The 21,504-nt window shown below is 32.9% G+C and overlaps 1 protein-coding gene across 17 annotated transcripts in view; it reads right to left on the bottom strand.

The window, feature by feature from the left end:
* NETO1 (neuropilin and tolloid like 1) overlaps positions 1-21,504 on the bottom strand; it is a 78,919-nt gene that overhangs the window by 50,325 nt on the left and 7,090 nt on the right. For all 17 annotated transcript variants that reach the window (XR_004748495.1, XR_004748491.1, XR_004748492.1 and 14 more), the window contains exon 4: positions 13,089-13,337. Coding sequence is in view for 12 of the 17 variants with exons in the window: in XM_035318703.1 (XP_035174594.1) it covers positions 13,089-13,337 (249 nt within the window). In the remaining 5 variants the exon portion in view is untranslated. The remainder of the gene's footprint in view (positions 1-13,088; positions 13,338-21,504) is intronic.

The following is a 21,504-nucleotide window of genomic DNA, read 5'->3' as shown; positions in this document are numbered from 1 at the left end:
TGCTTTCTTCCCCTGTCTGCTCTGTCACCTATTTAGAGCAGATTCTTTCTCCACTGTAAATTTTTTATGAACAGGAACCAAGGAACCGTGCTGGAAGGTGAGAGGGTTCATAGGTCACATCTTCAAACAGTGTTTGGGCTGTTCAATATGTGCAGCTAAATTCCAAAATTGGAAAGTACTTCTTGATACTGCATTATAAACGTACTCTATGAAGGAGAGCAGAAATGGGCAACAATGTCATACTCTGAGACTGCTCAGTGGAAAGAGGAAGTTTCCTGTTGACATCCTTGATGATCTGGGTGGGATTATTTGGCATATGATATTTATTATGTTAAATATTTGCACTAGCTCCTGGATGCCCCAGTTGGGAATCAGATTCCCTTCATGCAGCACAGTGGCTGCATATATTTCAGAGGCTGCATATACCTATAAAGGTAACTGCCAGTTTCCCAGAAATGTGTGAAACAAGAATGAATGAGTTCACTCCCCCTCTCTATCTGAGAATAGCAGCCAAGCAATCTCTGCTGACAAAGTGTGGCAGAACCATGAGGACTGACTGTCAGTCATCAAGGGCAGTACTGCATATGTGTCATTCCAGTACAATATCTCAGTGGCTTCCTGTGATTGACTAATTGTGTCTTAGCTTCACTAGGAAGAAAGAGGTACAACATAAAAGTGCCACAGAACCTTTCATGAGTGATGTTGAATACTAAATATGGCCCAGTTATGCAATTTCATCATAATAATATTAAGGCTTAGGGTTTGTTTCACTGATTTGTTAAAGATGACTCTAACAATCCAAGAAAATTATACTTTCAGTTCACTCTGCAATGCATAGGAAAAAAGAGACTCAGAAGGTTTAGCCACAACTGGTTGCTAAGCATTACTTTTTCAGATTGAATCAATTTACAAGTTTTTTGCTTGCTACCACTGCATAACTGTGCATAATCTTTTCAAAGAAGCTGTTCATGGTACAACAGTCCATTGTGTAGATTTACCAGGAGAGAGAGGGAACTTAAAGGAATAATTTTGCAATATAAAGAAACCATTGTGAATTTATCATAAGGGAAAGGGCTTCCTTATATTTAACCTTTTTTTTTTTTTTTTTTTTCACCAGAACAAATACACTCAATACATCATTCCCGATTATTTTGAAGAGCTACTCCTTTTTCAGCTATTGTATTCAACAGAATATATCATTTGTGTTACTTCAACTAGTGTTACTGTGTAGCTGACCACACAGTAAGACACATTTCCAATACAGACAGAAACATCAGCACAATGTTTACATTACCTGACAACCGCTTGCTGTAGCTGTCCAGGCCAGCTATGCCATATATGTTATGTCATTTTTGTGAAGATAACTTCAACTTTCATGAGAACCACAAGTGTCTCCTCTAGTTCTCATGTGTGAACAATTCATCTTCCACTTTAACAGATCTCTTTCTGTTTCCAAATATTTTTCTCTTACTGCCTAGCAAAGCACCAGGTGTACTTTTGTTAAAGTGAATAAACTTATGAGAATGGGAATCAAGCTGTGTTTGCAAAAACAACAGATTGTTTAATCATCTGGCCATATAAGATACTAGAAAGAAGAAATAGACAAAATACTCTTGAAAATATGATCCTTAGAATGGAAAGTGAAATAGCCATAGTACAGAGCCTTTAATTAGTTCACTGTGCAGCTTCAAGATTTTGGGAAGTTATTGGATTAAATGTATTGTAGAACTCTCCTATAACAAAATATTTTTATGATTCCAAAAGCCAATGTGACAGTCTTCTGTCCTGTCCTTCCAGAACACATAACAATATTGCTTTCAGTGATATCAGTTTTACTTTTCTTTCAGCTGCTTTTTGAAGGTTTATTGCCTAGAAATCATTTTCCTTCAGGGAGTACTGAGCTATTGAATCCAGCAGTATTCCCAAATTTACACAGCCCTCTCTACAGGATCTGAAGATGCGTTTTCATGAGCTTTAGATGCAGAACATTCTGAGGAGATGCCTTGGAGATATTCTTTCACTGTCTTTTCCTTCTTCATCTTTTTAACAGCACCGTGTAGAAGTTTTCTCTAGGGGGAAGATTTTCAGGATAGTCCAGTTCTCAGAGAGAAGGCTGTGTGTGTTAAATTGTGAATTCCTACTTAAATTACCCAAATAATTATGAATTTTACTTTTCATTATACAGGATAAAATCTGGATATTTAAAGGATATAAATAATATATGAGAAGAGAGCTCTTCCCAGCATTATGAAATTCAACTTCTCCTGAGATTCCAGGAGGAAAACACTTTGATAAGTCTTTACCTAAGGATTTCTAGGTTTTCTCCTTAGAGTTCAGCTGCTTTCTGTTGGTTACAACTTCATGAGTGACATTCTCTTTTGTTTGAATAGGTCATTTTGATCCCACTTCAGGCAATTAAAGTGCCAGAGTAAAATCCAAACCAAAACTGCTAATAGTGACATAGCGTAGACATAGTCTTTTAGAAGCAAGACACCAGGGCAGTTGAGACTTCTATTATTTTGATGAGAACCCTACTGTATGCTTTACTATGTATTTGACTAAAACAAACATAATTCATATTAGTCCTATCCCCAAATGGTTTCCACTTAAATTAGTGAATAAAAAGTTTTGTGCATCAGTAACAGTAAGCCATGTTTTGCTATATATCCACATGAAAAAATAGCAAGGTGATAAAGTTGAAACAGCGTGGCCAGCAGGTCCAGGGAAGTGATTGTCCCCCTGTACTCAGCTCTGGTGGGGCCACACCTCGAGTACTGCGTTCCGTTTTTGGCCCCTCACTACAAGAAGTACATGGAGGTGCCTGAGTGAGTCCAGAGAAGGGCTACAGAGCTGGTGAAGGGTCTGGAGAACAAGTCTTATGAGGAGCGGCTGAGGGAGCTGGGACTATTTAGCCTGGAGAAGAGGAGGCTCAGGGGCAACCTTATTGCACTCTACAGGTACCTGAAGGGAGGCTGTAGAGAGGTGGGGGTTGGTCTATTCTCCCATGTGCCTGGTGACAGGACGAGGGGGAATGGGCTAAAATTGTGCCAGGGGAGGTTTAAGTTGGATATTAGGAAACACTGTTTTACTGAACGGGTTGTTAGTCACTGGAATAGGTTGCCCAGGGAAGTGGTTGAGTCACCATCCCTGGAGGTCTTTAAAAGACGTTTAAATGTAGAGCTTAGGGATATGGTTTAGTGGAGGACTTGTCAGCATCAGGTCAGAGGTTGGACTCGGTGATCTTGGAGGTCTCTTCCAACCTAGACTATTTTGTGATTCTGTGAAAGTTCTAAATCAAAGTGTCCTCTGTCCTCAGCCTTTCAAACTTTTTCTTTAAACAAGATCCTTGTAATGGATTGTCAGTTCTGAGTATCATTTATGCCACATACTCAATGTTCAATAAATGATTCCAAAACTTATTTGTCATAAACATGAAGGGAAAAAAAAAAAAAAAAAAAAAAAAAAAAAATCTGTGGATAACTGGAGATCTGTAATCTAGAGGTTGAATAGACTTAGATTTATGTCTGATTAAAAAAAAAAAAAAATTACTTCTGGTTTTCCTTACCACAGAAGCCCCACTCTTAGTCAGGCTAAACAATGATTATATTGAACATATCTTATTACATAATTTAAAATTAAGTTGTCATAGCTTGGGAATTTGGATTTTAAAAAGTATAATTTCCATGAAAACAGATTTTATGTTTTTCTTAGTTCTTTAAAGACTACCAGTCTGAAGCAATAATTTGATTACCATTGGATTTGCTAACAGTTTTAATATTCATTCTAACATAAACAGGTTTAGGCCCACAACCTGATATGAATTTAGCAATTGGTGTACTGAATATTAAATTGATTGACTAGCTCAGTATCATGCAAAGAATGAACTGGTTTTCTGCATTGCATTCAATATTAAAAAGCCATTGTGACATTGTGATCCTTTGAAGGACACTTTGGAGAGGCAGTTGTTGTGGTTTAACCCAGCAGGCAGATAAACACCACACAGACATTTGCTCACTCCCCTCTACCCAGTGGTATGGGAGAGAGAATCGGGGGGGGGGGGTGGGCTGGGCGGGGGGAGATTAAGGTTAAAACTCTTGGGTTGATGTAAAGATAGTTTAATAGGATGAAAAATGAAAGGAAAATAATAACAATAATTGTTAATTATAATGATAAAAGAATCATAAATTCAAGTGATACACAATTTTCACCACCTGCTGACCAACACTTAGCTGGTTCCTGAGCAGTGGATGTCTGTCCCAACCCAGCCAACTCCCACAAGTTTTATTGTTCAGCATGACACCATTTGGCCAGTTTAGGCCAACTGTCCTGGCTGTGTCCCTTCCCAGCTCTTGGTGCACCCCCAGCCACCTCACTGGCGGGACAGCACAATAAGCAGAAAAGTCCTCGATTAAGTGTAAGCCCTGCTCTACAACAACTAAAACATCAGTGTGTCATCAGCATTATTCTCATCCTAATTCCAAAACACAGTACCATACCAGCTACTAGAAAGAAAATTAATTAGCTGAAAATTAATTAGCTGAAACCAGGACAGCAGTGTTCATAGGCCCTTGAGTCTACCTCATACAATGTTCAATATTGCCGTTAACTGGATGAAGAGACTGGGAAAAGAACAGCAAACCAGGTACTGATTAGAAATTCTCCAGTTCTTCCCCTAATATGGTAATAAAAAAAATATAATAAAAAAAAAAAAAAAAGAGAGATATCAGAGCAGTTTTATCTGTCAGCAACAGGTCAGATATGATCATAAGTCACAGTACTCAGGATTTTTATGTATGGGTCAGCTGCTTATCCAGGCAGGCAATAATTACATTTCATTTGACCAGATCAAGTTTCTGGGTGCCAAACAGCAGGATTTTTCCTAGCTTGATTTGAAAGAGTCATTTAAAGCTTTAGTGAAACAAAACAAAACAAAACAACAACAACAACAAAAAAACAAAACTCTAAATAAAACATTTAATTTAAAAGCACTTGGTAGATAATTGATATAATATACACATACTGGAATATCACTGACATGAAATATTCTAGAATACAAATAACTCTAAATAACTCTATTTAAATAACTCTATAACTGCTACAAATTGTCATTGTGGAGAGAGCATAAAAAATTAAAGAAATTCAAATTATACAAATCTGATTTTTAAACTACTACACCAGTATGTATGTTATTAAAATAAATGAAAAACAAACAAACAAACAAAAAACACCTCATTATGCATAGTTTTAGCATGAACTTTGTAGTTGATAGCAGTTAATAACCATAATCCATAAAATCAGATCACCATTAAAGAACAAAATACTTTTGATAATAATTTGCTGCATTCTCTTTTAATATTATTTTCAACATCGAGTTTAGAAATGAGTTACAGGAAAGAAAGGAACGGAAAAAATCAAGAAATGGTATCATATGATCTTTTATTAACCCACATACTGAAGCCAGCAGATTTGATAACATTGTCTCTTGAGCTTCAACAATCAGATAACATCTGGCAAACGATGTTTGTAAGTCCTGTTACACAACATCTTCTGGCTTCTCAGTGTCATCTAGGGGACTGATATGTGACCAGAATAACACATTTCACACTGTCTGCTTCTGTCATGCTACCACAAATTTTTAACAATGGACGTGCTATGGCATCAGTTTTTTTTGAATTTGATTCTCAGAAAATATTTTGCATTTCTGTTCTCATCATCTTTCTCATGACTCGAGCAATCCTTCTTAACACGAATCACAGTGTAGTCTTTCGACATCAAAGTATTCAAATAACCTTTCTGCATCTCTAACGTATAATAATATCTGAAGCAATATTTTAAAGTCTTGGTCAAAAGCATTTGCTTACTTCTTTGTACAGTTTTGCAATGATTCTCCTTCCTTTCAGATTGTATTCTCAGTTGTTTGGTAGATCTTACTATCACAAACATTACCAATTTTCTTTAATAGAGTCCGTTTTAGACTGTGTGGCCCAGACTGAGACATTTTGTCTCAATTAATTTAAATTTTCATCTGCAAATCTATATGAGGAAACACTATTGTCATACTCTCATTTATCTAGTGAGTTACAGACTGTGCTTTTTTCTTGCTAAGTACATTTGACATAACTGAGTGGAGTCTTCAGAGCAAGAATAATTTGAGAGCACCAGATCTCTTGATTTCAAAATATGTTTGTCTATTTGAGTATTTGTGGTATTTATTTCTCAGTCCTTACAAATACTCCTGGATTAGATTGGGAATATCATAGGAGAGCAGAATACCAGACTAAATCTAACACTCTGACCCTGTCTCCAACATCAATGATATGATCAGAATGTCATCTTGAAACTGGAAAAGAATTTGATCCATTAAACTGATTTTTTTCTGTATTGTATGAAGTTGTAGACAATGCTTTTATGCATAAGATTATACTAGTTAAACAAATACAGGACTGCAGTGGAACTACTTTGAAAAACAAATTTACATTTTAGGAAGACATAAAGAGTTAAGGAATTCAGTGATCTTCATTTAGTCATCATAAATGCCACCTTTGAAAGTAGTTTTAAGTATCACCTTGCATTAATAAATTAAAAATATATTTTTATAAATAATATACAATTTCCAGCAAACAAGCTATTTTTGTTTTGTTTTGTTTTTAGCTAAAGGGGAAAGGAAAGACAGACGGTGCAAATGTATAAAATCTAATTGAAAGATAATGAATTGCCAAGTCAAAATAATCTTTTAAAATTAAAATCTTTCTAAATCTAGTTTTGCTTAAATTCTGTTTACTTCAATAAACATCTCAGCATCTAATGTATTTATATTTGTTCCTAAATGTGCTAAGAAGATAAAAGAACAGAGATTGTAGGAATTCCTAGGTGTCTCCAGATTAATGAACAAACAGATGAGGTTACTAAGGAGTAAATAAATTAGTTAAAAATGCTGTCAACAGCATACAACATGGAAGAGAGACACCATTCTCTGGAAGATTTGTAGCTGAGCTAGCTCAGGATCAAGAGTTTTAATTTTCTCAATTTTTGGAGGACAACTTCTCAATTCTTACTTCTACTGAATTTCAAATTCAGATAGTGAGGAGATCAGAATTTGGAGAGAGATTGTCTTGGCTTTTTCTAGGTACCTTTTTTTTTTTTTTTTTTTGGTAGAGATTTTGTCTGAGCCTAACTTCCAATTTTAGAGAAAGGAGCACATAATAATACACACACAGAGAGAGAGTAGAGACTCTTTTCTTATAATTAGGTAATTGTTCCTTTAAAAAAAAAAAAAAAAAAAAAAAACTTTAAATACTGCTCCATTTTCATTTTAAATATCTCAGTTGCCAACGGATGCATTACCAAAAGTTTACATAGTGGGAATGTAGCAAAAATCTATTTATTTTATATTCAAAATATAAAATGCAAGGAGAGGAACCACTAATCATTGCAAGTGATTGAAGAACTAGTATCACTCATTTTATGAGAGTATCACTCATTTTACGAGTAGTAAATCTGACCAACAAACTGAGTTGGACTAAAAAACATAGTTGAATGAATTGTTCTAACCATGGTTGAAGAAAATGAATTATTTTTACAGACAGAAAAATAGTTGCAGTTGCTTTAGAGTTGGTATTTTTGTTTTGTTTTTTTTGTTTTCTTTGTTTTGTTTTGTTTTGTTTTGAGGAGCAAGGATGTCCATGGCATAAAGAGAGTAGAAGAATTTGGCTTGTGCAGCCAAACAAATTGACATCTTAAAAAAAGATATGACTAACATCTTTAAGCTGCAGTGGCGGGTACTCTTGGTGGGAACAAACAAACAAACAACAAACAAACAACAACAACAAAAAAGGTATTTCAAAGCCAACAAGTAATATTGCTGCAAGAAAACAAAGACATAAACTGGCCATGAATAATTATAGGTGAGAAATCATAATAATTTGGATTCTGAGACAGGACTTCCATAGGAATGTCCAAAGCAGAAAATAACTAGGTAAAACAAACACTGAAAGTCTTTTAAGATCCATTAATAAAGGAAAACAAATTTGAATATTTATGCTATGAGTTAGAAACATGTTGCTTGCAATCCCAGTGTGAGACAGCACTACATGACGTAGAAAGACCCTTCCCTCCAATGTTTATTCATAGTCAACACAAATGTAATTCTCATGTCCTCAGTGAAAGCACTTGCTAGAAAACCCTGCAATAGTTCCCCCCCCAATATTCAAATACTTAAAACTATGTCCTCTATTTCTATTGGTTTTTGTTCGTTTACTTTTTACTGCAAGGCTAAACAGAATAGAAATAATATGGTAATATGATACTTTCAGCACGCAAGGATTTCTAAAACAGGAAATTTGGTAGTTGTCTTTTGGGTATTGTAGAAAATAAAAATAAAGAAAAATAAAGAAAAATTTAATTAAATTAAATTAAAATTAAAAAATAAAATAAAATAATGATTACTACTAATAATACAATACAATAAAATAAGGTTGTATTAAAAAGGCAATATGGAACACGAGAATCCTGTAAGAACTTATATACACTCATTTGCTCTATGAAATAAATTATGAAATAAATTCTTTTTAACTTGACATTTAAAATAAACATATTACTCCATTACCTTCTGATATTCATGGTACTGAAATACTCTGGGCGAAAGCCTACAGTTCATAGAAGTTAATGGAGTCTGTAACACAGAGAAAAAAAAAAAAAAAAAAAAAAAAAAAAAAAAAAAAACCTTGAAAAGATAACATTTATGTAGCCAATCATGATTTTAATTGTAACAAGAAAATTTATCATCCTAGATGCTACAGTGAAATTCATTCTTATTCACAAGACCAGAAGTCCTAATACATTTATTATAAATGTCAATGTAGTGCCTGATTGTTGCACACTTCTATGGGCACATTAAAAATTGATAAGTCAAAGAAGCTGCTTATAGCAATTTGAAGTGCTATGAAATGACTTGACAATATTTTATCTAACTTCTTTCAAACTGCAGTTGAATCAGTACACCTATAATACCGATTTTTCACCAGGCCCAAAATATAGACCTTCCCCAGTCACAGTGAATTTTGCCTTTTTTTTTTTTTTTTTTTTTTTTTTTGTTTGTTTGTTTGTTTTCCTCGATGATGTCATTATTGTACTATTCTGACTTTCTACAGCTACTTGTACAAGTACAATGTTGAAGTAAAAGTACCATTGTTCTGTTTAGACAGTTTTATGCCCCACTTTTCAGTGCATAATAGTATATATATATATTTGTTTTGTTTTGTTTTGTTTTCCATTATGAGACAGTCGAACAGAAACTGACTGATCTTTATACTGACTGATCTTTATATTAATGAGGCTAAATAAAAACACAGATGGTTTCTATTAAGTGATGGAATTGAAAGTAATGATGTGCTATCTTAAGCCACTGTCCTGCAAAATCAGGGACTGGGATAAACAAAAATCTGATTATTCTATCTGAGTAACACAGCCCAAATAAATATGTCCTCTCTCTGTCTGAATCCTTATCTACACTAAAAAAATTGAATCATGAAGAATTGTTTTCAAGAATAAGTCCCATTGAAGTAAAGCTTGAAAGAGCCAGACTGGACTATACAAAACAGTGATTCAACATTATTTCAGAAAATGCTCTTGACACTAACTTTTTAGGAGAAATGAAGATAACAGATGGAGTACAAGGACACAGAGATGTGAAATGAAATTTGTGCTATAGGCCTTTCAATGATCCTGAAAATCATAAAACAAGAGCAAGGGACATTTAACATGTGATTCATTTTGTGTTGTCTTTCCCTCGCCAATCTGATTTGTTCTTTTTAGAAAGAACTAAGGAACGACCTTAAAATATTGTAGTCTGAGATGTTCTTTCTATCATATCTGAGATTTTTAAAGTTTCACATATACAAAATATTTGAAACTTTATTTTACATCCAAATTGAATGTTGTTATTACTGGCATTTACCTAGAATAACATAAAAGAAAAAGGCAAGTCCTTCCCTTATATTACAAATATTCAAGCGTGATATCATATATACAGCTTTATTCAAACACATAAAACTTAACCCTAAAACTTATAAAAATGAAAACATAAATAGAATATTTTCTCTATTTCTCTTATTTAGAGTGTTTTTTTTTGGTTTTGTGTGGAGTTCTGGAATTATTTGTCATCAAAGTAATTTGTTCTGCTAGATTTCATCTTTCAGAGTGCTGAAAAGTGCTTTGAGAAAAATTTAAATTTTGTTCTATTTAAACAGAATAGAGCTTATGACAAGACAGTGATGTTTATTTCAAGATGTCTGAGATCCCAACCTGTTGAGAGACTGCTGAAATTCCACTGGTGCTTTGCTTCAGTTGATGAAGCTCAATCTTTGCACAGAGTCTAGGACTCTGACCATTTAAACTCCAAGAGGGCAAAGAAATTATGAAACAGAAAAGGCTTACTAAATGAAAATATTACTCTATTTCTTGGATTTCTTCTATATAATTTACTTTTTTAGGACTTAATGCTAAATAGTTTTAAAAAGCACAGACTAATAGGTCTTCATTAGAACATTTGTCCAGTTACCCTAATTGATCTTTTTCTTTCAATTTCATCCAGTTAGCTGTTTATGTGCACCCTGGAGGCATAGTAAATAATTTCTTTTCCTGTTTTTCTATGTATCAGCCAAATAGTAATAAATGGTTGCAGCTTCAATTTAGTCAAATTCACTTACTTATTTTTTAAATTGTCATACTTCCACACACACGCAACCACACTCAACATCACATTTCTTTTTATCCACAAGCAAAAGCCTTGATCGAGATACCACCAGCAAAGGTAGCAGTTGAGGAACTTTTCAACAGCGTGACAGGACCACTCAAGTGGGGACCATCAAAGACTGATGGTACTAAACAGACACCTCTATTGTTCTCACCTCCAGGACAGAGGAAGCCTCCTACACAAGACTGCAGTTAGACTGAATTTGCTGCTTGCACTTAGTGAGATGGAGGCAACAAACTGCATCTCCCTGAGCATTAGCTGCTCTAGACAGAAAAGTTCCAGAATTATTCTTTTTTTTTTTTTTTAATCATATTATTGATTTTTTTTTTTTTTTTAAGAGAGGTTAGCTGAAAATTTTATTCTGATCTTTTCTATGAAAATAGTTTAATTTCAGAAGTATTCACTACCCAAAATGGATCCAGATGTTTTAAGTGATAATATCTGGAACCAATGCCTCTCTGCTACTCTGTTACACACTTTTGAAAGCTGTCACTCTTTGATGAGTTGACAGTCATCCCTTTCACTGCAAACTTTTGGACAGTGGGTTTCAAAATGTCAGGCCTAATCCATTCCACCTAATAAACAGCTAGTCAAGCAATTCATCTAGAAAGATAACTTCATCCTGTTATTGGTGATTAAGGAAGCAGTGCTGCTTTGCACTTGTAAAATAAATCCTCATTCTGGCCAACATTCATAGAAGCCATTTACCATTTGCATAGCTTTCTAAAACAAGCTATGAGGAAGAAGAAGGGAGGAAGAGGAAGAGGTAAAATAATAATAATAAAAGAGATAGCTATTGCATCTGAAGTTGGGAAATATTTATACTGCTACAGTAATACAGATCAAAAAAACATTGATCTCAGTGTAGAAAACCACCTTACATCAGGAGAAAAGGAATAAGGATAAAACATGGTGCATTAAATTGTTTTTCACCTGAGAGCTTTTGAGTTGGAAGAAGCTTCAAGTCCTGCTATGAACATTTTTCACTCATAATGCATATCTCTTTGAAATAAGGACATGAAATCTAAAGCAAAGGACTTCTGGGGAAGATGGTGAGGAAAATGACAAAAACCCACTGAGAAATGTGAGAAAAATACAATTTCATCTATTGTCTTTTCATTTACAATAGATATGTTTATATCTATTAGATATGAATGGATATGAATAGATAGAATAGATATGGCTATCAGGGTATTCTCTACAGAAACTCTGTGTTCTGTTACTCCTTAAATCTTCTAAATATGTTTTCCCTTTGGAATACAGTATATTTGATTTAAAAGAACATTGAACTACCCTGCGTAATTTTATAACTATTTTCCTTGCAACAGAGAAGGACACAGAAAGGAACACTCAAGTAGTCCTGGTATCTTCTATGGTGCTAATGGAATAATTTAGCAAGCAGAATGTTGAGCCAGTTAATTTTAGTAGATATTCTAAAAAATATAATTCCACCTAACACAACAACTTAGTTGAAACAATAGTGACATAATTGACAAAATTACATAATAATTATAGTGCTTTGGAGTAGTCTATATTAAGGTATGACTCATCACTCAAAACAAGAAAGTACAGAACTACATCAAATACAGCAGTGCAGTGCAATAAATTTGGCTTCAGCCAAAAATGAAAATTAAGATCAGCAATCTTTTGTTAATAAGTCGAGGAAAAAAGGAAAAAAAAAAAAAAAAAAAAAAAAAAAGGAAGTAAGGAAGTTTGCCTCAGACTATTACCTTACTTTAAAGAATTGAGTTTAAAAAATTGTGGAATTACAATTAAGATTTACATTTTTTTTTCTTTAGAAAAATGCTTTAAAGCTTTTAGTTTTTGAATCTCACAATTATGACTTCTGTTTGTTTTATTGAAAAGGGAGAACTATAAGAATTATTCCACTCCTCAGACAGGGAAATGATTGATGAACTGGAAAAACAATAGAATTTTCTGAGATAATTAGTTTTTTTTTTTTATTAGAATACTTTCTCAATGATCATTTTGAAGGAAAAGCTTTACTGTCTAACAATCAAGCAAGAAACACATAACTGCCCATTAAATATTTTGAATGATTTTCTATAAAATTATATTGAAAACAATTCTTTTAAGAACTACAGAGGCTGAGTATGTGCATCTTGAACAAAACTGTATTGAAAATTTCTCCCTTGAATTAGCCTTGCTAGTTATGCAAGATATATAACTTATGCCATTTTCCTATCTATGAATACTTTATCTGACATTAAATATAGTCCTCTTTAATATTAATTACAATGACACAATTATACATCATTAACAAATTTACTACAATAAGCTTTTTCTATTAAAAAGTATGATGTTTTGTACTCACCAGGTGTAAAATTATATCGAGCAGAAAATCCCATAGATTCCAGCTCACCATCAGCAAAAAATTTAATCCACAGAAATCTGCCACTGGATTTTATCATAGGTGGATTTTGCTGTCCACAGAAACGTCCAATGATTGGGGAAAAGCCAAAAGGTCCATCTCGTACTTCAATATGGTCAAATTTACACTCCCAAGAAGGTTCTATGGAATATTTTTCATCAAAGTGTAGTTCAATGCATTGTCTAGGGGCAGCTAGAAATGAAAAGAAATAAAAATTATTCTCTGAACCAAAATCCTTAAAATCTGAAACAAAATTAAGAGTATCAAATATATATTTTTTAATGAATCTTAATATATGCATCAACATTTTCCTTAAAAATAGTATTTTCTGTTTTTTGAAAACTAGTACATTTGTTTTTCTTTAGATTTTGCATCATAAGCTTACTCATCTGTTTTTCTTTTAGAAGTGCTTATGACAGCAGTTTTTAGTGAAACTAAAAGAGATATGTATGATGTAAAACAAAATACAGCCTAGGAACAATTGGTTCAAGCATGAAATCTTTCCAATAATCTTATATATCTGGGAAACCAGTCTTGTTTTGTAGGGAAAAGTTAATCAGAATACTTTTTAACCAGATGATCACAAAGATGAAGAAAAGTCTGGTCGGAACTGTGCTATAGGACTATGCACACATTCTATTCCTATACGTACAGCAGTAAATGACTGGCTTGAGTATAATCATCTCATTTATAAGAATGAAGCAAAATTAGCTAGGTAAAGAGCAAAGAATACTCTGCAGAAAAACCTTGAAGAAATTTATAATGGTCACCTCAGACAACAACAACAACAACAACAATAATAGTCTTTATTACTACATAGCTTAGTACCAGTATTCATAGGATAGTAGCAGTCACAATGATCTCAAAACCAAGATTTGCCTGGCATTTTGTGTAAAAAGCAAAACACTTAGTGTTTGAGCTATAGCATTTTGTTAAAAGGAGAAAATCATAGTTTTGTCTAGAAATTTTAAGATGCAGAATCCCTGGGGTATGTACGGCTGCACTTAATCCTGTCCATAGCTAAAAATATATACTGGATGTATGTGTACAGATCTTGGTGTAATATACTTTTTTCTAATAAAGTTTTCTGCTAAGACAAAGGTTTGGTGTGTCATTGCATCCTCCACCTCTCATGGGATCATGTTCTACACCTTGCAAGTATTAGAAGAGACTGAAATTGCTTTGAGCTTTGCCCAAGTTATCATTCTTTTCACATTAAAATATACAAGATCAACCCCCAAGCTTAGTGCATAAGCTTAATATGGCAACTACTGCCACTCTGGCAGCCAAATGTCCTTTTATTTCTTACCTCAGGAACAGTGAGAAAATGATCAACATGGCCAGAAAATAGATCACATATACATTTTAAAATGCTTGAAAATGAATATTTTGGGATGTGTTCCTTAGTCAAGTAAGAAATTAGAATAATTAAAATGAACAAAATAAGTAGATACAAGGTAAACCTTATACCCTTATGTAGGATCAGACAGATCCCTGCTGCAACTATCTTATATAAAATAATATATCCTATTTTATAGGATTTTGAAGAGTTAACTCCAAAATTAATAATACAAGATATTTGAAATATATATATATATATAGTTTTACTTCTAATTTTAATATGTTTGTGTGATTCTTATTTATTTTAAAAAAATAACATAGAAAATATAAACAAACAAACAAACTCCTTACCTACTGCTATAAAATTGAACAAGTTCACAATTAGGAAAGTGCTTACTATTGGCCCACTTTTATTTACACAAAGTTGTAGTTAATAGAGTTATATATATATTTCTCTGTAATACTTTCATCCTGTGATCTTTGTGTCCATCCAAGTTTAACAGAAAAATCAGAACTTAAAACTTTATATGGAATTATATGAAATTCACAATTCCTGGAAATGAATATATGTTGAAAGTGGGAGAAATAAAATAAAATCAGAGAATAAAGTTAGCAAGGACAATTAATGCTACCTTGGGTGAGGTTTAAATATAGAAATAAATCTTTTAGATTATAGCAATAGTCTAAATAACTGGAAGGTATCATTGATTTTTTTTTTCATATGTTTCTACTCTTGGTGTCATATATTTACAATAAATATTGTTTTAAACTTAACTAAAAAATACTAGGGGAGAAGAAAGCAATCATCACCTTTCAGTCTGCAATCATATTTTGTATGCCTCTATTCTACGTAAAGAGATTTGTTGAGCGCTATTCATCATTCATCTAGGGACTACAGAGTTAAGTATCAGAAACTCCAACAAAGTAACACTTTGGGTAAACTAGAGAATTCGTATTAAAACTTGTAAGTTTTATATACTCACTATCAAAAATATAATATTACTATCCTACTTAATGATTTATTTTAATTAGTTAATGTTGCAAGCTAGATATGAAGATTAATTCCACTAGTACTGTTAGTGTCAAACAGCATCTTACCACAGCATATAGCTACTCTGCTTTCCATGGCAACAAGGAGATACCTGCTTCAAAAATGACCTTTGCCATTGTTCTTGTGTATATGCCTTTAACATAACACATTTGTCCTCATTAAACTATCAGTGTTAGGTCTCACTACTCCATTTCATACTAAGGCTTACAAGTACAAGCCTAATTAAAGCAAGCAAGTTAAATCCTTAGCAAGCCCTACTTGAACCCAAAACTCATTTAACATATGGTAAGAATGGACATAAGGCCCCCTCTGAGTTATACATATTATACATATTTTGTTGTTGTTGTTGTTGTTGTTGTTGTTGTTGTTGTTGAAAAGGAAACTTAAAGTCCATTATAATCTCACTATAATATAAAAGGAGTTCTTGTAAAAAGGTAAATGAAAGTCAGTCGTACAAATTTAAGCATAAAATCAACTGACTCAGTAGAAGTATGGCCTCGTAAAGACTACACAATTTTCACAGTATCCATACAGAACTCTGAATCTCATATTGCAAACTAGTTTTAGGATCAACACGTTGCTACAGTTTACTCTCTTCTATTTTTATTTATTTTTAACACAGTCACGATAAGGCTTCTTCTAGTCAAGCTCAGTTCTTGTTAAAGGATCACAGAAAATCACATCAGCTCAAGGAGAGTTCAAGGAAGGTTTGACTTTTTGCCAGATCTCCCATGTATACAGGCTGCACCACTGCAACAATGGAATATTGATAGTTCATCAGCACTGCTTCTCCACTGATAAATAAAACAGGTCTGGGGGCTGAGCCACTGACTGTCCTCATTCCTTTAACCATTAAAAACACCTCTTGGTATGATTTTGTCCCATGCCAGTCAGAACTGCCAAACACTTTCTTAGGCAGGATGTGGTGGTCCTCATCGGCCAAGGACTATTCATAACTAGTTTGGATATGTACTATTCACTACGAAGGTGAAAGGATGTTGGATTGTGCCAATCAGTCTTAGGCCTGACTTAAGTTTTAGTATTAGCACAGTTACATTCCGTGTCCCAACCTGCTCTGCACACTAGCCTAAATGGTTCTAGGTTCTTTCTCCTAACTTGTCTGGGGAATGTAACATTTTGTGTTTCTGTAACTACAGTGACTGTGGTGATTACAGAATACTGGGCAAAGACAGGAAGGAATACTTTGCAAGCATCCATGATACCTTTCCACTATGTGCTTTCAAATACACTTCCATGATTCATCTTAGAGCAAAAAAAATTAAATGTTTTGGTTGCAATAATCCACCTAAGAAAGTGATTCAGATCTTCCCAAACTTAGCTGCCGTTTAGCAAAAAAAAAAAAAAAAAAAAAAAAAAAAAAAGTGTCTTTTTAGAATAATACTCTGACTTTCTGACTTTTACAAAGGGTTTCTTTGCTATAAGAGAACTGAAGCAAGCAGGTATTGTATGAACACGTCTCATGCTGCAGTTCTGCCTTCTACAACAAACTGTGTGCAAATTTAAAACTTACAGAAATAGAGTGATGGTACAAGTACAGAATGATGACTAAGAATAATGTATAATTATGAAAAAAATAAAATGAGTAAACAACCAGCAGCCACAACAACAATAAAAAGAGAATATATATCTCTTCCACGCTGGAGTAGAATCTGGCCATCTAATCAGAAAATAAGGGACAAATTGGTCACTTCTGGCATCATCATTCACAGGTAAATCATATTCACATCTTCAAAAAATTTTTTGGTGGTTACAATGTCAGAAAAAAAAAAAAAAAGATGTAAAGTCCAAATTAAATATGTTGAAGCTATCTCATAAAGTGATTATACTTCAAATATTAAAATTTTCTTTATTTAGCTTCTAATTATCTTTCTTCAAAGATGTTTAATACCATGGAAAGACTTCTTAATGCTTACATGTCTTGACATATTTTTCATCTAATTATCTTACACAAGTGCTATCTCGAGATTTTACATTCAATGAAAATAAAAGACATTGGGTTCCAAATTGCAGAAGAACATTTTCAGCAACAAACATGCAATTAAGGTTTTAGTTCTGATCAGCCTCTAGGTCTGCATAACTGAGAGCTGAAGTTAAGCAAAAAAAAATCTGTTTCAATTTATGTAACAACATGGAAAAGAGACACTGAACTCAACACCTACCCCCATCTATCTGGGCTGTACATAACTGATAGTTTTGAATAGTCCTTGATATTTCTGGTTGTTCAGCTATTAGTGACAAGTAAATCACTTATAACCTCATTTTAAAAAAAGGTTATTTCCTCATTTTGATGAACACTTTTTAGACACAAAAAGCATCATGAAATACCAGAGGACTTTGACATGAGATTTCTAAAGTGAAATATCTAGAAATAAAGTGTTTAATGGTCTTAAGTCAAAAATATGGAAGACCTTCAAGAGAGCTAACTTTAAATATCCAGAAGTATATACTTTTTAGAAGATTTACTTTATATCTCCATAAATCAATTCTAGTCTATATCTATATACATAAGCACTTAGTTATTAAAATAAAAAAAAAAAGATTCCAAACCAGTTCTTAAAATATATTTTGTAAACTATTTCTATCCCTCTCCCCACATATTTTTAGCATCAACAAAAACTGTTCCTACAGAAACTCCTGTGCATGTTTCCCTTTGAAGCACATGTGCCGAATTTTCTGCAGTCTGGCAAAGGCTAATGCTGCTGTTGTTGCTGTTGTTCTGAGCAGCTGCAAGTTTTGCCAGGTAAGAGTCATGAATATGCAAAATAAGGGTAAAACTGGGGCCAACAGGGAATTTAATGTGTACGCTCAGCTATTTCCTACATTCTCTATATGCCAAATAAGACTGAACCAAAATAAATAAATAAATAATGCATTTTGAAAGGCAGATGGGACTCACCAGAAGCTCCTCTATAGCATATTAATTTTTAAACTGAGTCCATGACTTCTGGATGACCTAAAGGACTTCTTTTAGAAAGACATCCAACCTGGACTTCAAAATTCTTAGTTGTTCCAACAACTAATTGTCATTATTACTAAAATAGAAGGAAAAAAAAGGGAGGGCATGGGGGGGGGAGGAACAGAAAAAGAAAAAGAAAGTTCTAGCTCTTTGATCTTCTTATGCCTTTGACTGCTAGTATAGGCTCCACTGCAATCAAAAATCCTTTTCCCTTTTAGAAACTCACAGTGTGGCAATTTTTGCCAGCTCTTTTACTTCACCAAAGTAATACTGAAATGATAAAAGGCTTGCATATGTTTAAGATGAGCTAAAATACAGGGGGAAAAATTGTATCGTGAAATTAAATTCAATTTTATTACAACAGACTACATGCTACAGTCCTCACTCAAGTCCTTTAAAGTCAGTAGGAATGGTGTTTGAGAGAAGCCACCAGAATTTGCCCTAGATTGCTTATGATAGAAAAAAAAAAAAAAAAAAAAAAAAAAAAAAAAAAAGCAGACAGGAAAGAACCTGTTGATCAATCAATATGTGTATTTAAATATTTAAATTCAGGTCACAAAAATGTCAGAACCTGGCACACTGAATTATCTAAGACATACAAAGAGGAGAGAGGAATGTGGGAATGCTATTCTGGATCACATTAACAGTCCCCCTAGTTTGGTGCTTGATATTCAACAGCAGAGAGAAGCTATTCCAAGTTTTAAAATCTTAATTATAGGAATAATATGTATATAGAGATGTTTCTGGTTTATGCTAAAGTTTAATGGATGGTTAGGTTCTGGATTAGCAAAAATTATCCACTCCATATACTGTTATCAAAGATATTGCAATTAGTAAAAAAATTTAAAAAAAAATCTTTTTTAACCCTTTAACCTCAATATCTTATGTCAATGAGTATATAAAAGATATAGGAAAAGTTTTTCACTTCATTATTTTTTTCTGTCATATCTATATGTTGTAAAAAGAATAAATTTGAACAAATAAGTTATTTTATATATAGTGTATATATATATGTATATATATATTTGTCTTTCCGTGTGTCTCTTTTTGTCTTTTTCCAAAACAATCACTTTTTAAAGTATAGTTACTGAGATATTTCTATTTATTTTTGTGACTTTTATCAGACATATCTATTCCTGATCTTTTTAGAAGACAGAAATAGATAGAGCTAAATAAGTTGTGCAGTATACATGGTTTTCATCAAATTACACATTGATACAGTTGATATTATCACAGGTTTTAAGCTACCCAGTTAGAATCCAAACTTTTGAACATGATTGGACACACAGTAAAAAGCAAGAGTATTGTAAGAAATTATATGATTTTTTTTTTTTTTTTGTCAAAATGATTTTTTTTTAATAACAAAATGTCTATTGAATTCAGGCTATTTCTTGTACTGCTTATTACTCTAGACTTGTCAACATGGAATTTCATCTTCATCCTAGAAGATGTTTGATTAAATATTTCATTTCTTAATTGTTCTTAGACATTTCTAATTTGAGCTACTTTAAAACAGTCTTTTTCAACAGTGTATTAAGCCACCTTTCAGCTTATTAACTATCTTTTCATAAGCAGGTAATTAATATGATAACGACATGTCTTTTCTATAAAGAACATTCAAACACCTTCTTACTAATGAGAGGAACAACTTATGGCTTAAGATACTGGATTAGGGTTTACAAAAGTGATCATATTTTGTTTCCATAGCTCTTCTCTTTGATTATAAAGGTCTCCATGCCTCATTTACCTGAAGATGAAATAAGCTCACTTTCTCCCAGCTGCATGGGAATGCTGAGAAGATAATTGGACTAATATATACAAAAGATGTGGATTTAGCAATGTAAGTGTAAATAAATAAATAAATCTTAATATAATACTTAGTAGAGCATCGTTTATTATTCTTATTGATTTTTGTTGTTTTAAAATAATTTCTAAACTATAAAAGAACTTATGTGATCTCAATGCATCTGCTTAAATTCTAGACTCAAGTTGGCAGAATATTGGAGAAGCATAACTTTTCCTCAAAGGGCTTGTTGACTTCTGGATTTATAATCACCTCTTTGCTTCTGACTAAATTACACTAAAGTGTAATTCAGAGATCTCAGTCATTTTGCTGTGATTTTTTTTTCCTAACCAAGACATACAACATTTACTATCAATCATTTCCCTGGAAGATTTTTATGAAATGTCTTATATCACTAACTCATCACTAGATTTTGAATGACTGACTGTTTTCTGTGTCTTTTGGGAGATTCTAAAGCACCTAATTCAGTTTGAATTCTCTATATGCCTTTGAAAATTTCTTGAAAAAACTACACCCTTAATAAAATAAATAAATAATTCTGTCCAACTAAGCATGGATGGAGCAATTATCAGTGCTCTGTTTCACATGTATTCCAAACATCTGCAAGCATTTTTTTTTTTGGTTCCAATGCATTACCAATTCTGTTTCTGATTCATCTTTTTTTGTTACTAAGCTCTGACCGTATCTAATCTTTATTACCTTCCAGAGATTTATTTTCATAAGAATCCCTTCAACATCCATTGTACTAACACTGGTAAAAAGAAACCATGTAACTTGCTCGTAATGTACTTCTAGTCTTTCTTGCATTACTTCCAGATCTGCAACTATATACTCATTGAGAATTGTCTTACAGGTTAATATTTTAATAATATTTTAAGGTGTTAATATTTTTTTTTCTTTCAATTCCTTTTATTCATTTTTAAATATTTTGTCTTCTACCATGTTACAGCATTTTAGATTCCATAAATCTCTGAAAATACTGGAATAAATTATACTGTATATCACTAAGGAACTTGTGCATATTTACTACATGAGCTAATTTATTAGTAGTATCAGAAAACTAACCTAATATTTACCAGTAATTTCTTAGTATGCTATGCAATTTATTTTATATTATTTTTTACAAAAAAAAAAAAAAAAGAAGGGAAGGGAAGGGAAGGGAAGGGAAGGGAAGGGAAGGGAAGGG

Source organism: Oxyura jamaicensis, chromosome 2 (genome assembly GCF_011077185.1).
Source record: "Oxyura jamaicensis isolate SHBP4307 breed ruddy duck chromosome 2, BPBGC_Ojam_1.0, whole genome shotgun sequence".
Taxonomy (NCBI): Eukaryota; Metazoa; Chordata; class Aves; order Anseriformes; family Anatidae; genus Oxyura; species Oxyura jamaicensis.
Note: the sequence above shows the minus strand (reverse complement) of the source record. Positions and strands in the feature narration are given on the sequence as shown.